The following is a 19,956-nucleotide window of genomic DNA, read 5'->3' as shown; positions in this document are numbered from 1 at the left end:
CGTCGTGTAATAATCATGGATATGTAATAAGATATTTATGGGTTTGCCCTGGTCGAGCATGGCTCTGGGCTGATTTGTGTAAATTGCCTAAGTAAGGTCCCTGGTCGAGCATTGCTCTCGAGCCGGCTTATTTGGATACTTAAGTGACCGGTGGAGGTAAGGTCCCCGGTCGAGCATTGCTCTCGGGGGCGCCCGATCTTATTGGATTAAGAGAGCCGAATGGCTACTAGATTTCTTATTTGGATATTTAAGTGACCAGACTGGAGGTAAGGTCCCTGGTCGAGCATTGCTCTCGGGGCGCCAGTCTTATTGGATTAAGAGAGCCGAATGGCTACTAGATTTTGGGGTTTAGGGTTCTACCGAGCCACTCGTCCCGTAAAAGTAAAAATATATTTTTATTTATTCATTTATTAATTTATTGTGGTATGATTATAATATGGATTGTATTTACGTGCATGGTTGATATTTTGATTCGAATGATTAATATTTTATGTGAAGGAAATAGTAGGGTATGATATTAGTATGGTTTGATATACTGATTTGAATAATCTATGTTTTCTGAGAAGAAGCAATAGTCCCTAGATTATTTGATTTTAACTCACTCTCGAGACTGACAGTCTCCATTTATGTTTTTTTTCAGATTCGTGACTGTTAGTTCTCCGCGACTCTTATTTAGTAACCCGACTCCTTCATCATCGGGTGATGTATTTGATTTGATATGTAAATTGGTAAATCTTAGATTCTCCGCAGTAGTAATAGTAAATGTATCAGTTGTAAATTTTCTGAGCTTCGGGTCTCGCCTAGTTTTTCTGGCAGACCGAAGTATTTATGTAGAATGTAGCTATTAAGATAATTTCTGGTTTTAATAGTATTAATTTGAGATGAGGTTTGTTTAAATCAGTGAGTGTCAGGCTTACTACGGATTTCGGTGGCCTTAAGCCTACCCATTCCCTAGTGCCGGTCACGGGCCCACGGGTGGGGTCGTGACAAATATATTCTTAGTATTTTTTTAGACAACTGAGCAATGATTTATATATTAACAATATCTTATTAATATATTATTGTTGATATTTTTAATTTTTTAAATATTTTTTTAAAATTGCCAAAACACTGTTATATTATGTAATATTTGTCAGGTATACCAAAAGTATCTTTTAGATATCTTATTACAAAAAATTAAATATAAATTTACTTTAATATGACACAGTATTAATAAATAGAGGAAAAAAGTATATTAAAAGTATCACTTTAGTATTTTAAGAGTATCTTATAATAGATACAACTATAATAAGAGAGAATTGGTGGAATTCCTTATTCATTGTACATATACCTGTTCATAGGCCTGGGTACCCGCCCAGGCCCGCACTCTTCGGGCCGGGCTTGGACACATTATTTTTAGTGCAAGCCCGGCCCGGCTCGAGCCCGATAAGAAGCCCAGATTATTATGGGCGGGCCTGAGTGTTATATTGAAACTCAAGCTCGGCTCGGTCCGGCCCAATGTCTAGTATAGTTACTAAAAAATAGATTTTAAATAAATATGTTACACTAAACACTTAAACTTGTGACCTTCTTCTTATAATTAAGTGCCTTATACCACTTAGCTAGTTATTATTTCTGCTTATAGTTTTGTTTATTATTATAAATAAAAATAGAAAACCCTAAATTAAAATACTTATTAATTTAAATATTTTTTGTTTTGTAGGAAATATGAATTTTCCTTGAAGGAGTTTTCATCTATATTGTTGTTCTTTTATTTCAGTTTTTGGAGTTTTATTTAGATGGTTAAAAATATTAATTGATGTTTGCATCTTTATTATCATGATGAATATGATTATTGGGTTTAAATTTTGAATATTTATGTTGAATATTTATGGAAAATATTTTATACAAATAAAAATTTCATTTACAGGTTTAATGGTCGGCCGGGCTCGGTCAGATACGGCCCGAGCGCGCCCAGACCCGGCCCATGAACAGGTCTATTTACAGGGTTAATAGTCGGCCGGGCCGGGCCAAACTTTTTAAAAAATTTAGGGCTCGGACTTATTCAAAAAAAAGTCAAGCCTGGCCCATGAACAGGCCTAATTGTACATAAATGATCAGATTAATGAAAAATATAAGAAATTCTTCATTTTCCTTCTTTCTTTATTCTATTAGCTTAATTTAGTATAATAGCAAAAAAAGAAAAAAAAAAAACAAGCAAACTCTTTAGCTCAATTGTCTCATTCATCATTTAAATATTTCTGTTCATTTTCTAAATTTTTTCATTGATAAATTTAAGATTAGTATTAGATCTATAACTAGATAAAATCGAACCAAAAGTACTTTTACTTTCTGGTATTAAAAGCATACTTTTGTTATCTTTAAATATATATTGTAATTGTGACTTAAATCAAACATACATATATTTGATTATTGGGTACACATGTGTTAATATATTTTTTTTACTCAGTAAAACTACATTTGACAACTCTCTATTTAGTAAAACTAACAATTGTTTACATTTTATTAAACACTTGAACTGCACTATTTTCTTTCTTAATAAAAAGACTTTCAACTAAATACAAAATTCAGAAAATTTTATAAGGTCAATGGTAATGATTATAGTCGTAGGATCATCGAGCAGTACACAAAGACGAGACAAAATTGTTAAAACTTCAAATAATTTAATATCCACATACTTATATAAGTGTTTTCCAGCCATAGTCTTAACTTGACTCTGCATGCCGAATCACTAAGCTAAGTTCGGTTAGCTTAGATTACAAGATAATAGACACATCTATATTAGTCTTTAACATATTACTTACAAGTGCTATTCACTTTTTCTAAACCAATCTTCAAAAGGTGAATTTTTGCTCTACTTTCTTATTGAAATTAAAGAAAATTGGAAAGTGGAAGTATGCAACAAAAATTCATTATGGCGACAAAAATTATAGACAAAAGTGAATAAAAATTGTAATTGAAAAAAAAAATCAATAATTATAAAGAAGTTTTTTCTTTAAATGCAGTTGTTTCAAAATAGGTACTCCTTTAAATCTCACAAGATTCATCAATGAAAAATACACTTTTATTGTTTGACGTAATATCATTGAGCAAAAATTTGAAGAAAGATTTAAAAGAAAATTGAAACTCAAAAATCATAGAAGTAAATAAGCAAAAAATACATAAAATCTCAAGAAAAAAAAAAAGCAGTTGAAAGAAAAGATAATTAAAAACCCATAGAAATATAAATAGATATAGTATAGACATAAACTACTAAAACTAACCGTATAAATATAAAATAGAAACAAAAAGTAGGGGTGCATGAAATTTCTTCTAATATGTAAGCCTCTCCATTTTCCGCTGGATCTTTCGATTTTCAATCTATTCTTCAAAGATCGCCTTGTTGCATGCAAGTAAGCCTTTCCATATTTGGCAACAAATACTTAGAAGTCTTCTGCCATCCCCAATCTTACTCCAACTATCAAACAATTAGGGTATTTAGAAAAAAAATTCTCAATTTAGGGTAAAAGTTAATTTCTTTTTTTGGATAGTTTGAGAAGTGGTGGAAATTTGTATCCTTATCCAGTGCTCCATGAGAACTCCTATAAGTCGATGTGTGGTTTTGACGGAGTTCGTCATTCCAATATGCTCAAGTGCATCAGTCTAGATAAAAATTATGAGAAATCATAAATAATAGTATTATAGATATATAAGTGCAAACAATTGTAAAATCTAGAATGCCACTCTACTTCATTAACATAGATATTATTATGTAACACGACAGAGTGTAATGCCTTAGTTTATTGTGGCGGCTTAGGGATTAGTTATTTTAAGGCAAATTACCTTAAAAGTCTATTAGGTTGGTGTTGTTCGATGATATGAATACATATTAGTAATACTACAGCTTGCCATATATTACGACCATATAAGCATTCAGCTGGAAGGCCCCTAATGACCTCATGTGTATATGGCTCCTATATAATCTATAAATAGAAAATGTAATGTTAAAAAGATAACGTACAATCAAATACATAGTATAAATATACTTAAATATTGTAGAAATGTAAAAATATAAGTTTGAACACACCTTATTTCCACGAGATACATTAAACCTAAATTGGATCTCACAAATCTCATGTGTGGCTACTCTATAAACGCGATCACTGATCCATCTAGGTAGACAATTAAATAAATATTAAAATTAATTATGGAGACAATCAAACTGATCCACCACTGATCCATCTAGGTAGACAATTAAACATAAATCGGATATAAACAAATCTCATGTGTTTATTTGGTGACAGAAATACTCTCTATTAAGAAGAATTTTAATTTGATTATTCTATTCCCTGATACGATATAAAGTAGTGCGGAGTTCAAAGATAATAGATCAACTCATATTAATGCAATTCTTATTTATTAGTGCTACTTCTTTTACCTTTTTTTCATTTTATTATAGAAATATAACCTGGTAATTAACTACGATAATAATATGGCTTAAATATTCAATGATACAAATATAAAATTAGCTTAGCAATACAAAATAAGATAAATAAAATAATATAACAATATTCAAACAAATAGAAAATAAATTAAGATCTACATGTCCTGGCATTATGCTCAGTTTGACCACATTTGCTATAAAAACTGGTCCTTGCATCCTCTGTATTTTTCCAATGTATTTTGTTCTGAATCCTTTTTATTTTTTTGTCTCTCTTTCTTTCACTTCCGTTCAAGGTTAAGCACTACAGGGAGTTCAGTGGATTTCTGCTAGTGATCTTGGTAACCAAGGGGTATGAAATCAGTGAACCAATATTGAAGCGCCTATTGTACCATTTTTCAATGAACATTCTGTAGTACCTGAAAAAAATTTTCTTTTAATAATAATAATATTAGTAATAATTAATAATGAGTTTTATTTAAATTAATATTATCTTATTATTAAGTAATTTAATTGGGACGATTTAAAATAAAATTTGAATGCTAGATAAAAATAAGAGAGTTATTTTTCTATATCTAATTACTTTGATTTTCAAGACATTAATTAAGTAAATTTTTTGAAAAATAAATTATATTTTTGGTCACTTAATTTTTTTCCAATATGAATATATGAATTTAATTTATATATTTGAGAGTTATGAAAGAATTAGTAAATAATATTTTATAAAAAATTTATTTAGGAATGATAAATTCTAATTAGCTAATGGTGTTGATTTTAATTGAGAAATAGTTAGAAAATAAATTAATTAAGTTTATTAAGTGTAATACCCATAATTTTTTAATAATATGATTATATTAATAATAATTAATAAATAAGTTTTTATTTAAATTAGTTTTACTTTATTTTTATTTGATTTAATTTGGAATGATTTAATGGAAAATTTAATGCTAGACAAATAAATGAGTTATTTTCTATATCCAATTAGTTTAATTTTTAAGAAATTAATTAAGAAAATTATTTAAAAAATAAATCATATTTTTGGTTATTCAAAATTTTTCTCCAAATGAATATATTTAATTAAATTCTATATTTGAGAGAAATGGAAGAATTTGTAAATGATGTTTTTATAAAATAATTTTTGGGGAAAAAGGGCATTTAATTTAGCTAATGGTGTTAAATTTTAATTGGATAATGTTTAGCAAATTGATTAATTAAATTGATTGTGTGTTAGGACTAAATTGAAGATTTATTTTAGAATAAGGATTAAAAGTATAATTTTATTAATATGGGATTTTAATGAAAATTTGTATGTTTGGTATTTTTATAATTAAATGTGTCGGCAAGAGCTTTTTGGTAATTTTACATTTAAAAGTAAGGGTATATATGTAATTGTATATTTTCAATAATTCTAATTTGGCCTAAATTAAATAGTTAAGGGCTTAATTGAAAGGCTAAAGAAAAGTTTAGGGGTTAATTGAAAATTTTACAAGGCAAAATTGTTGAAATTAAAAACGTTGAGGGACCAAAAGGTAAGAAAGAAAGTTTAGGGACTAAATGGCGATATGGAGAAGAAGAAAAGAAGAGGGAGATCAGGGTGTCAGGGGAGAGAAGAGAGGAAGGAGGAAGAGGACCGGCATCCGTGAGGGTCGTCCGGGGAGCGGCGGAGCTCGCCGACGGAGCAGCTTGTGCTGGCGAGCGTGGCAGTAGCGAGTGGCGGTGCTAGGCGACGAAAGAGCGTGAAGAAGGCAGCGGCTTCCGGACGCTTTTCCAGCCTCCTTGTCGACTGATTCTGGTGGTGATCGACTCCTCTCGGCGAGAGCTTTCTTTTGGCAGCAACAGCGACGCCAATGGTGGCCGGAGATGGAAGATCTAGTGGAGAGAGAAAGTAGGGGCAGCCGGCGTTTTCTAGCTTTTTCGGAGAGCTCCGATGAGCTATGGATGATCATAGGACGTATCCAAACTCTCCTCAGCTCAAGCTTCGTAATGGCACCGGTTTCGTGGCCATCGGACTCCGTTTGCAAATCGATGGTCGAGATCGTCCGTAAATCTCTCCGGATGATCGGGGGTCAGATTGAAAAATCGGAAGCAGGGATCGTCATCAACGCATCGTTTTAAGTCCGATGATGTGTTCGGATCGTTGATCGGACTCCGGCGGCTAAAGGCGAGTCGACCGAGCAATCAAGCGTCTCGGTAATTTTTTCTGGCCCATAGCTTTTGGGATTCTTTGGTATATTATGTATTTATTGAATTGTGTTGAGTATTAGAAAATATTATGAGTCAAAATATTTCGTTGTCGGACTGCCTGCCTTAAATGATTAATACTTTGACTATTTGGTTATGTACTGTTTATGCATGTTTCATTTTCCGTATTACGATTTTTATTGATTTTGTGTTGACTCGGGATGGACGGCAGTAGAACATATTAGTTTGATGAGTGTTCCGGTATAGATCCGAGAGTGATGGAAAAAAGGGTAAATGGGTAAATTTAAAAAGAAAAGACTAGGACTTGCCCTAGTCGAGCATCGCTCTTTAGGCTTAGTAGAGTGTGTTTGCCGGAGTAAAGGTCCATGGTCGAGCATTGCTCTCTGGGTGCCAGCTTATTTGGAAACCTAGTTGACCAGACTAGAGGTAAGGTCCCTGGTCGAGCTTCAATCTCTAGGCGCCAGTCTTATTGAAATAAGAGAGCTGAAAGGCTAAGGCTGATAGTGAACATTAAGTGACTGGACTGGAGTTAAGGATCCTGGTCGAGCTTTGCTCTCTCGGCGCCAGTTCTGTTGGAATGAGATTAGTCGAGATGTTAGAGTTGAGATTAGTCGAGATGTCAGTGTTGGGATTAGAGTTCTACTAGAGTACTGTGTCCCGTATTGTGTGAAATTGTTTTGTTTAATTTAAGCATAATATGACACGTTTATTTCTGCATGACTTAATATTTAATTTCAAATTAAATAAATGCATTATTGAGGTATATGCAACTGTTTTTGGATATATGATTTTAACTCACTTTCGAGACTGACAATCTCAATTTTTATTATTTTTCAGATCGGGTGATATAATTGATTTGGTATGTTAACAAAGGTCAGACCATTTATGGTTGAGTTTTGTGGTTGTAAGAAGTTTAAGAAAGGTGGTAGAAGTATTTTCAAACGCTTGGAATCCAGAGAAACTTAAGCGAACATTATTTATTTTTCTAAGTAGAACAAGTGTTTTTAAAATACAATATTGGGCCCAGTCCCGAAAGAATTCATTATAGCATTTCACTATTAGGCATGCACAATTTCATAATTCATTTTTAGGGCAAGCATCATACATCGTGCATTGCAACCCTTGGTGATAGGGGACATCATCACCTTGGTGCGTGATATTGTATAATTTTATATAAATAAAATAGCTAGAGATTTTATGATTTTATAAAAGTATTTTTCAAGATAATAATAATTTTTATCAGTGATGATTATAAGGTAAATAAATAAGTAAATTTTTCAAAATAAATTGTGTTAGCTTGGGATTCTCTAGATGGCAAGCTTAGTTGCTATGAGAATGGATCTGTGGCTCAACATGCTTCATTTTGGACAGTAGAGGAACAAAGGAAACTTTCTAGATTCCAGTCGAGAAGGAATTTTATTTCAGGCATGGTTTTGTATCGATTATCGCAACGAGATGGATGATGTGATATGGATGATGTGATATGGATGTTAATGATATTTTGTATGTGCAAGTGACACATCATTAAGAAAGAATTTGGCCAATTGAATTTTGGCAGAATCGGAGTTGGTTCGGATCATTATGTAATTTTGTCCCATCATTCAAAAATAATTAAAAATTAATAAAATTAAAAAAATTAAATTATAAACTATATTATCACTTTATAATTTTTATATTCTGCTCTTGTTATTATAACAAACTTTATCTACTTAAAGAAATTATCTAGTTAGATTTTTTTTTTTTTTTTTGCTATTTCAAAACATCTAAAAGGAGATCATTACACATTACCCCAATAATTGAAGAATCTAGGAATTAGTCTTTTTTCTTTTGCTTAAAAAAATCTTAAAAGATCGAGAAGGAGCAGTACACATTACCCTATTACCCAGAGCAATGTGTAGTGTTCCATCATGTAATAAGAAATGTACATGCACTTTTAATTTATGTTCTATGACATAAAATTGATCTAATCAAAGAAACTATTTAAGTAAATAGGTTCTTTTAATTTATATTTTTCCTATATCAAAAATCTTTAAAGAGAAGGGTAATAGGGTAATGTGTAATGTCTCTATCTTGTAAATAAGATAATCATAAGTTACGGTTGAGATGTTTATGAAAAAGTTAAACTTTAATCTTAACATGTTTAAGCTTGAAAGAATCTTTAAGTATTTTAAAATAATTACCGTTAACTGAAATTATAGTGTTTAATAATCAAAGTGCTTATAATTAAATTAGAATACTAAACTTAACCTCTAAACTTAATCACCTTTATTCAATTTGCTAGCTAAAATTATAAATATATTAATAATTAATATACAATCCTTAATGAAACAACTTCTTATACTCAATTCATGATCCGTGCACTTGTTGATTTTTAACACAATAAGAAAGAAGAAAATATAAGGATCTGCTTAGTTGTGGGAAATAAAGTTGTTTTCTTAAAAATAAAAATAAAAACAGAAAAACACGTTTCATATTTAATTAACAATAATTTTTCAAAATTGAAAAATAAGAAAATGTTCTCCAAATTTCTATATTTATAAGCGAATGTAGATGTCATGACCCAATCTGTGGGTCCGTGACAGCAGAAATATTATTTTAATATTTTCTATTTAAAAAATATAGAACTATATAGTTTTGGGTTTCATTATTATTTTTTATTATATTTATTCAAACTAACATTTTTTTTTCAATGACTCTATCTAATTTTTTTTATTTTTCGATTGAGAAATTAAAAAAAATTAAAAAAACTTGATCGGCTATACTATTGCTATTTATAATGAAAAGAGTATTTACCTATTTATATAACAGATCATATGGTGGGCCATAAATTGGGAGAATTTGCACCTACTCTAAATTTCTAGAGACATGCAAGAAATGATAATAAATCTCGTCATTGATTCGTTAATCTTAATTCTTAAATAATTAATAATTAATATTTAAAATTAATAAAATGAATATTTTATTTTATTAATAATTTAAGTATATTAAAAAAATTAATATTGTCAATAGTTCATTAATACCATATAGTTTTTTTTATCTTTCAATTATTTAAGTTCATTAATATCATCAATAGTTTTGAGCGTTAAATTTTAAATAAAACTTGATTGCGGTAAAATCGGTATTGTTGAATGGATGACAAAAGTAGAATTCTGTAATCTTGTCCCACTATTTGAAAATAATTGAAATTTAATAAAACTAAAAATATTAAATCATGAGATTATTTTTTCTTTTTTCAATTTTTATATTTTACTCTTGTTATTATAACAGATTTTATCTATTTAAAGAAATTATCTAGATAGGTTTTTTTATTTTTTTTTAGCTATTTCAAAACATCTAAAAGGAGATCATTACACATTACCCCAATAATTGAAGAATCTAGGCATAGGTCTTTTTTCTTTTGCTTAAAAGATCGAGAAGGGACAGTACACATTACCTAGAGTAATAGGATAATGTGTAGTGTTCCATCATGTAATGAGAATTGTTCATGCACTTCTAATTTATGTTCTATGACATAAAGTTGATCTAATCAAAGAAATTATTTTGTTAAATAGGTTATTTTAATTTATATTTTTCCTATATCAAAAAATTCTTTAAAGAGAAGGAATAGGGTAATGTACTGAGATGCGCTTTATATGGAATTTAATTAAATATTTAATTAATAAATTATATTTATTATTTATGAATTGATTTTATATTTATATTTCATAGATAAATTTATTATATATTATACAATAATAATATTAGTCAATTTTTTATTTCAATTATTATAATTTTTACTATAAATCACATAATTAATAGGACATATATGTTAAATATTTCGTATTGATATTAGTTTATATATCAAGTATAAATATGATTACTATCCTAGTATACACAAATGTAGACATTGTGGCAATAGAGCTGGCCGATTCAGATTAACAGTTCCGATTTCAACTAATATTTAAAAATAAAAAAATTAATTAAAATAAATTATTTTATTTTACGAGTTAGAATTGGAATGAATAGTTCAAATTTCAGCTGACGAAAAATCGATCTTGAACCTGTCTCCTAGTTCCGAGCCGATTCTAGTTTGTTTTGTCCAATCCGATTCTATTTACCTAATTTATAAATTATTGACTTGAATATTAAAATCTAAAATAAATAATATGAGAATTTATGAAATGTAAGAATAAATAAAGAAGATTATACTTAAAATTCAATTCTATTAAAAATATAAAATGTTTATGAAAAATACAATCAATTATTCACTACTAATTAAATTTTAGTAATATAAAATAAAATTGAAATATAGAAATATAGATTGAAAAAAAAAGAAGAGTTGATGTCGTCTAAGAAAAAATTAAATTAATATACTCTTAATAAAATAAAGTCTTTTCTTTACTTCTTTAAATGTTTGTAGGTATAAATCGTAACATATTATAGAATTATATAATGTTTAAATTTTTTTCTACAATTAATAAATAAAAATATTAAAAAATAAAAAATAAAAGTTATAGATGAATGTAAATTTTAAATTTAAATGAATAAAAGTAAAAAAAGTAATTAAATAATAGAAAAAATATAAAATTGATTAATAAACTCAAATTAATACATCAAGAAACATAAATTTAAAATAATTATATCAAATAAATAATTAAATTAAAAAAAAAAAAGAATATCACATTTTAATAATCACAGTTATAATTAAACTATTCTCTTTGTTTCAGTTTTAATATAATATATATTTATATTTAATATAATATAATATATATATATATATATATATATATATATATATATATTAAATGTATTGAGATTTTTCTTTTATTAACAAAATAATTTTATTAAGTACTATATATTATATTAAATAAGTAACAATTAATACAAATTAAAATGGAATGTTTAGTATTTTTCTTTGAAAATACAAAGAGTTAACTTAATGAAAGACATAACCAATAAAAGAAAAAATCAGCTTTAGTAAATTCTAAACTTTTTAATTTAGATTTTCTATTTCATTACATTTCCAATTACTTTCTGGTAGTATTAAATAAAACAAAATTTCTTAGTTTATCAATTTCCATTATAATCAATGTGATAAAAAGATAAAAGTATAAGTTTATTATTCTAGAATAATATAAGTTTGTGCAGATAAAAATTATTAATGTGATAATCTCATTGGAGAAGCAATTCAACGAGAGTGGCCATGAATTTCAAGATAAAGATAAGATGTCTAGCTTTTACAGTGTGAGAGTGTAAAAGTAAATTAGATCAAATTAAATTATTTATATAAAATTATATTTTGTTAAGGAAAATAAAATCAACCATTTACATCAAATTAGGATATTTCTATAATTAGGACAATCAACAGTTATCAAATATGTATTTATTTGTTTCTATTTGTATAGGACTCTAAATAGGAATTAACCGTTTATATGCTTTGTTTAAGGAACTATTTCAGTCATTGTAGTGTATATATATATATGTTCTCTTTTTGCTATCAATAATATAAAATACGAAAGCATTTTCACTTGTGAGATGTCTTTTAGTAGTTCGGTTATCAAATAAAATATAATTTTAAAATTAGATTAAATATATTGCGTCCGAGAAAGATTTAGAATGATTAAGATAATTTATCATATTATCTTCATTACCTTTATACAATCAAATTATTCTACAAATTTGAAGCATTATAACAATATTCATAGTCTAAATTGTAAAGGCTTGCTAAGAATATTATAATATCAGATTTAAGAATTGATAATTCGGTTGGCTGAGGCGATCTATCAATAAGGATCTTCAAAGACTGACCTCAATCTCCGGAGTACCTGTAAGAAAAAGTTAAAAAGCATCAGACGGGATTGTCCGGCCACTCACTCTGATGATAAAGTCAGTAATTTGTATGAGGGTTGCTAAAGTGTTTAAGTGTGTAAGATTGCTTGTACCTGGTGTGTGACGTCTTTATTCCTTATATAAACATTAAAGGTCTTCTAGTTTATTTAGGAGAGAACTCTATGTTTGTAGGTCAGCCTAATTATATCAGGATTTGAACTCTTGTTTCTCTTTAGAACTCTAGATCGGGTTGGACTATATGACTAGAGTCTTCTCAAGACACATTCCCCTAGAATCTCAATCATGATGGACTTCAATCTCTAATCAACTCCGCCTTTCTAGGGTGAGACAGGTTGGCTTATGATATCCAGTTACCATTAGTCCTCCCTCTTTTTATCTGAGAGTATTTAGGCTCGGTATTTCTCTTTCTCCAGAGCTCGGCAATTATTACACGATGGCAATTTTTAATGCTTTTAAAGCATAAGAAGCAAGCAAGTTTTCCTCTAAACAAGTCTCTTTAAAACTCTCTCTACACTCTCTTATGGCTTTCTAACTTTCTCATTTCTCTTCTCTTGATCCAATGGCGATGTTCTAATAGTTGCTACGATCTGTTTATGGTGTAATCCAAAAGAGCTAACTCAGCTAATTTAAAGATCCAAAAGAGTAGAAAGACCCCCATGGCAAGAGGCCGCTTGTGTCTTAACTTGAGGATCTGTCCATGCTTTGAGTTCTGACATGAGGATTATGCCATGAGCGGCTCTCTCCCTTTGTCCATGCTTTGAGTTTCTGACATGAGGATTATGCCATGAGCGACTCTCGGCTCCCTTTGGTATCGGAGCCTTGGTGATAGCGAAGAGAAAACCTAAACACCATGACAACCGAGATTACCTCTCATACTTCTACCCTTCAATTATCTCCCTCTTGTAAGAAAACCATATCTAACAAGATAGATCATCTTGTTGAGATCTCCCATATTCCTGATAACGTACAGATAGAAGATACTCTAGTACCTATCATCAACCCTTACAACATATTCAAGAAACAAAACTTTGTTAGAAAAACCTTTAACCAAATCATCCACAAAAACCCCTCACCATAAAAGAATATGTTCAATCCTCCTCACTTTCTCGGTGTTCACTTCACTGCTACTTCTCAAGAGCGTTATGTCACTTTAGAAATCCCCACCTCTTTCATAGAACAATGGCGGAAGCAAGGCTATTCTCATCTCCATCTCGGGTATGAGACTTGTCCTTTCCTATCATGGAAGGATGGGATTGCACATTCTGACGGATGTCGCTTTTGGACACTCGTTACCTCAATGCGAGCATGCGTTGATTGGGACAATAGTCACAACACTCAACACTGGTAGTGTTGTTTTGACTTTCTTTCCAAACTTTAACCTCTCTTTGAGTGATCCTTATCTATCCACTGCCTTAAAAGTACAAGTCCAAATCACGGGAGCTAGTCAAGTTGAAAATGCTCTCTCAGCGACTCTTCACCATCAGATCGTTTATCGATTGCAGGATCATGCACTTAACCTGCAGATCCCAGGCTTCCAAGCCTCATCAGATGCTTTGTACATCATGGCTGATTCTGGTCAAACCCCTACAATAGTTCAAGCTCCTCGGCGACGAAAGGAAGATCTACAGAAACTAATTCCTATTGAGTGGGTAACAAATTATGAGAAGCTCCAGGCATCTCAATCAAAACCAGTTCAAGCCACAGATCCCCTCTTTATACAGCAAAAGGATGGGACTGTTAAGACGATCTTTATAAGAACTGAGGAATCTTCCTCGACCGATCAATTTTCCAAGCATCAATGATACAACCCGATATCACGGCCTAGGGAGAAGGTCCCTATTCACTCCTTTCAAGCATCGGCAACCAGTTTATCTTTGCCAGTCGAGGACACTTTGTCCGGGATGTAGCCCGAAATGTGCAAGCAGTGCCTATGTCATGATGACATGGATTATGCTGAACCCTGTTTTCAGCATCAACAGAAGAATCCGAAAAGGATGTCTCTGGATACTTCTTGTTCGGAGATTCATCCTAAGCCAGATGATCGAGATCCAGATGGTTCCCAGAAAGAGAATAAAAAGCCACTGCCAATGTTCGACGAGGCAATTGAGTTTCTTGCCAGAGAAGGAAAAACGGTCATTGACGTTTCTTATGATGAGTTCAAAGAAATTATGGCACAACTCAACATTGAATATGGCAAACCCCTTCCGCAACTTGCGAATGGAGATCGAGTCGGATCCAAAGGTTTATAAGTCGGAAACTCGGTGCGAGTCAGTTTTGTACATGAGGTACAAAACGTTGGGCCAGGTATAACAACGCCACGAACTTTTGGACCTACTTCATCTCTGTCAACTGTATCAGCGGTACAACCCTTGGTTCAAGAATGTTTCATGTTACAACCGGAGGATTTCCCTCCCTTGGGAAAAACAGAGAACAAAGATCCGAAATCCTTCCTACACGGATTTCACCTTCTGAAACTTAGAACCGTGACACCCCCCGAAGAAGTTCTCAATCGGCGGACATCTAATTCTATTGTCCAAAACACTTACTTGAAGAAGATAGATGGCAAATTGGATCAAGCCGCACTTGGTTCAAAACATGGATCACAATTGTCGGATACTTTTTCACAAGAAGTCTTGCAACTGTACTCATCCTTGACAGGAAAGTATCAAGCTCTGGACAAAGAACTCCGGATACCTCAGCCGATTACCCCCTCTTTCATGCAAAAGCAAAAGGAGATTTCCCGGCTGAAGAAGCAAATAGATCAAATTGAAAATGATCTCCGGAAAGACCAGTCTACTGCAATTCCAACATTCATATCGGCAGCTTCAACCTCATCGGCTATTACTCCTTCATACTTTTCTTCTTTCCCTTTTCTTTCACAACCAGAACAACCACAAGAAACCCTTTATCAGCCCTTTGGCACATTTTCTCACCTTTACCCAAAAAACACAGAAACCCAGGAAAAGAAATCCTCTCCTCCTCTAGCCCCTAAAGACAAATTTCCAGAGCAATCTCTCATCAGTCCGTATGATTCGGAATCTTCTTGGATTCGGAGATGGCGGACATCAACGAAATTCTCATGAACATACACTCATTGATCCCAGTAGTAGAACTGAAGATGAAGATGCTCAGTCATTCTTTGCTCCCACTGGAGCTCCAAACCCAAGGCCAAAGCCAGCTAGCACAGGACCTTGGTTCACTTTTGATGACTTGCCACCATCAAAATGGAAGGATAAGCTTTCTGAATTCTTGGCATGGATTGATCTTCGGATGACCCTTGAAGGGCCACACTCAAAAAAGTCCTTGCCGAATTTGTCCTGAAGGTTTACCTGGGAAGCTTAAGAGATTGGTTTCAGTCTCGGCTGAATACACTAGGCTTCAATTTGTCACTCTGCCGACTCCATCGTGATGTGATCCTCCATAACCGATTCCTTGGAAGTTATGACCTTGTCATAAGACAGCAGAAACAAGAGTTCTTTGATCGAAAATGTTGTTCATTCAAGATGAAGGATCTGGAAAAGCATTATTCGGCTATGTCCAAGCTCTACTATGTCATTGGAGGACATGATGGTGATGATACACTAAAGTATACCTTCATCACCTCTCTACCAGATGAGATACAACCTGAGGTTAACAATATGATTGCGGCTACAAAAAGACCAGTCACCTCTATTACACTTGGAGAAATCTGGCAATTCACACTCTCTTCCATTAAGAGACTGTGTGATCAACAGGAATTATTCAAAAGGTTGTCTCAAAGGGACTTGATTGTCCAAAAGGCTTGCAACAAAAACCACCTAAAGATCAAGTGCAAAGCCACCAACTGCGTCTGTACAAATCACAAGAAGAAATCTGGACATCATTTCCAGAAATACACGCGCAGCAACAAGAAGTTCAGGGAAAAGAACCCAAAGAGATTTAAATACTTCCGTAAAAAACGGAACCAGCGGTACAAGTCTGATAGATGTTTCATCTGCAAAAGGAAGGGACATTATGCGAAAAATTGTCCCAGGAATCCGGAAAAGTCGGCAAGGATGATACAACAAGTTAGCATGTCCTTATCTCTTGCAGGACTCTTTCGGAAGAAGAAATAGAGTCCCTACTTTCGGAGGCAAGAAGATCTTACCCCGGAAAGCTTATTTGGGTTAGAATGGAGTTCTCGGACTCCGCGAGTCTTCACAAGAATTTTCTTGATTCGGATGATAGTGAAATACCAATCCCGATGATTGGTACGCATGAAGAAAGTCGGAAGGATATTCGGAAGATGCAATACAATATCCTCTTTCTCCAACCCTATTATCTTCTTTCTTTGTTTCTCCTCCACCTCCGAAACTTTTCAATTTACTATAAAACCTCCTCCGGTCCGTATATTCCCATACGGATCATCCTCAAAATACTCCAAGCTGTCCCGGTAATAGCTTTCTTTGACCTTTGGAGCTCAAAGAAGCATGATGAACCCAATGGTTCTCCCATCGGAGTATTGGAAGCCCCATGATCGGTTCTTGAGGCGTGGCGGTCAAACCTTCAAAACTACTCGATCACGAGGCAGAAGATCGAATTCAGTTCTTTCCTGATTGCGTTGTGTGGACACACATCATTGGTTCAGATCTTCCAAGCAAGGATATTCTGATAGGATTTGATGTTTATCACCAAGCTCAAAAGCTCCAAATCCTTCCAACTGGTATAAAGTTCAAAAGACAGTTTAGGTCATACACTGAAACTTCAAATCTGTTTTCTGTGACGAATACTATTCCTCCATTCCTTTCATACACAGAAAAATTCCTTCAGTTCTGTCCAGAATCCCATTCACATTTCCAACATCCTCTTCCTCTGTGGAAAAATCCACAATTCTATATCAGCCTCCCCTTCAAACTTAATGAAGACATTAACCCTACTAAAGCCACACACATGGGAATGTCTCCCACAGACCTAGCCCTTGCCCGATCAGAATGCCTGACACTGTTACAGCAGGGTTTAATTGAGCCCACTACTTCACAATGGGCTTGCCAAGCCTTTTATGTGGAGAAAAGGTCTGAAAGAATCCGAGGAAAAAAGAGGCTTGTCATAGACTACAAACCTTTAAACCATTTCCTTCAAGACAACAAATTCCCTCTCCCTCGAATCTCAAATCTCAAGGTCCACATCCAAAAGGCCCAGTACTATTCCAAATTTGACCTAAAGGCAGGCTTTTGGCAACTCGGTATCCAGTAGGAGATACAAAGCGCATTTTGTATCCCTAATGCCCAATACCAGGGGACTGTTATGCCTTTTGGGCTCAAGACGGCCCCATCTCAATTCCAGAAGACAATGATTGAGATTTTTGGGCCTATCCTTTACTCTTCTTTGATCTATATCGACGACATCCTTCTATTTTCGGAAGCAGTGAGAGGACCATCACCATTTATTCCTTGCCATCATCCAAAAATATGGCATTATACTATCCGAAAGAAGAGCTTTATTGTGAGAAATTGAATTTCTTGGAATGCATTTCAAGAATGGCCGATTACATATGGTCCCCACTGACAAAGGAACTTGATAATTTTCCGGGAAGAAAATTTATCGACAAAACAAATCCAACAGTTCCTTGGAATCACGAATTATGTTCGAGAGGCCATTCCACACTGTCTAGTTACACGTGCCACCTCTCAAAGATGCTCGAAAGAACCCCCCTCCATGGGGAGCGGAACAAACAACACAAAAATTAAAAGAGCTCGGCCCACAATCCGCTACCTCTTACAATCCCGTCGTAGGAGAACTTATTCTCCAAACGGATGCATCTGACTATGCATGGGGGGCCATCCTCCTAGAAAAGCTCCACGACAAAGAACAATTGTGTGGATATGCATCGGGTCGATTTTCCTCTTGGAAAAACATTATCACACAACCTACAAGGAAATTCCGGCAGTCAAGTACGGGATAAAAAGTTTGAATTCTTCCCTGATTGGACTTCCGGTTCGGATGGACAACTCTTCCTTCCCAAGATTCTTGAATCCAACCGGAAGACCTTGCACGAGCCCCAACTATTGCGATTAAAATCATGGTTCAGCAGGTATGACTTTAAGGTTGAGCATATAAAAGGGATAAGAAACCTAATCCCGGATTTCTTATCCAGACTTTCTAAGCCTCAGAATCAGCCTATAGTTCTTCTCACCTCTACAATAAATCTTCCCATAATCTTTATGGCCTCCTCATCCTTCAGATCCAACCTGCAACCTCCTTCACCACCAGACCTTCCCAACAACCTTACAACCAAACAAGTCACAGACTTTGCCAGAAACATGATGTTCCATTATTTGGCAACTTTTCAACAAATCTTCTCACTCCCAATCCAACCCAACTTCTTCTTTCCAGACTACCCTTGGTGTTTGATTTACCACTTATCTCCTGAACATCCAAAGCATGAAAGTGAGTTATGGTTTCTATGGTGCCTATCTACAGTCTGTCATCATGCTATAGAGGTGCCTATTATGAATCTCTTACACTTCTTTAATAATGAAGCTAACTCGGGGTCTTATCCATGGAGATTCCTTACCTGGTTCAAGACTCCATACCAATGGACAGGAGATCTCCTTAAACTTATTCATGGGCACCAGTTATTCTCAGACAATAATTCCAGAGCTTCGGAATACCATGCTATTTTCATATTACAGGCCCTATCTCCGACTATCGGAAGACACCTATGCAACTCAAAATATCATCACTTATTGGAGAGCGCTTGATAGTCCTTTACATCTTGCTCCTCCACCAATCACGGAAGAACTAAAGCGGGCCCTGCGATGCAGGGAATGAATTAAGGGCCGGTAATGTATACGCACCATTAGTCTGCACCTTCAATGGACATCAATCAACTGAACAATCCATAGAACATTTCACATTTCTCCGATCTTCCAACTCCTCCTGGATGACCCTACCTTAACCGGTAGCGGCAAGAAGCCCTCATGCAAGACTCCCGACCAATGGATGATGACTCGTATGATGGCGTCTTGACCACATCATTGTCGGCCACTCTTTTATATTATTGTTTGTCCTTATTATGTAAGTGAAGTGTATTATTAGTCTCGTTGGGATGTCCACTAACCTTTGTTTGATAGTCTTTGTATTATTAGTCTCGTTGGGATGTCCACTTTGTTTGATAGTCTTTGTATTATTAGTCTTAGTGGGATATCCACTAACTTTTGTTTGATAGTGCTGTATTATTAATCTTAGTGGGATACCCACTAACCTTTGTACATTTTCTACCGTCTCTCCACTCTATATAAGGAGAAGTCTTTGATAATAAGAAGCAAGCAAGTTTTCCTCTAAACAAGTCTCTTTAAAACTCTCTCTACACTCTCTTATGGCTTTCTAACTTTCTCATTTCTCTTCTCTTGATCCAATGGCGATGTTCTAATAGTTGCTACGATCTGTTTATGGTGTAATCCAAAAGAGCTAACTCAGCTAATTTAAAGATCCAAAAGAGTAGAAAGACCCCCATGGCAAGAGGCCGCTTGTGTCTTAACTTGAGG

At 33.4% G+C, this 19,956-nt stretch overlaps 1 protein-coding gene across 1 annotated transcript; it reads left to right on the top strand.

The window, feature by feature from the left end:
- The first annotated feature begins 15,954 nt into the window (after positions 1–15,954).
- On the top strand, positions 15,955–16,545 carry LOC125369511. Its single transcript, XM_048372278.1, has one exon. It carries the CDS (start codon positions 15,955–15,957, stop codon positions 16,543–16,545), a length of 591 nt encoding a protein of 196 aa, XP_048228235.1.
- Positions 16,546–19,956: the final 3,411 nt, after the last annotated feature.

Source organism: Ricinus communis, chromosome 3 (assembly GCF_019578655.1).
Source record: "Ricinus communis isolate WT05 ecotype wild-type chromosome 3, ASM1957865v1, whole genome shotgun sequence".
Taxonomy (NCBI): domain Eukaryota; kingdom Viridiplantae; phylum Streptophyta; class Magnoliopsida; order Malpighiales; family Euphorbiaceae; genus Ricinus; species Ricinus communis.
This window is presented reverse-complemented; position numbering and strand designations above follow the sequence as displayed.

What these genes read in the sequence shown, in the direction of transcription:
- LOC125369511 (XM_048372278.1), top strand. Translation starts at nt 15,955, where the DNA reads ATGAAGGATCTGGAAAAGCATTATTCGGCTATGTCCAAGCTCTACTAT.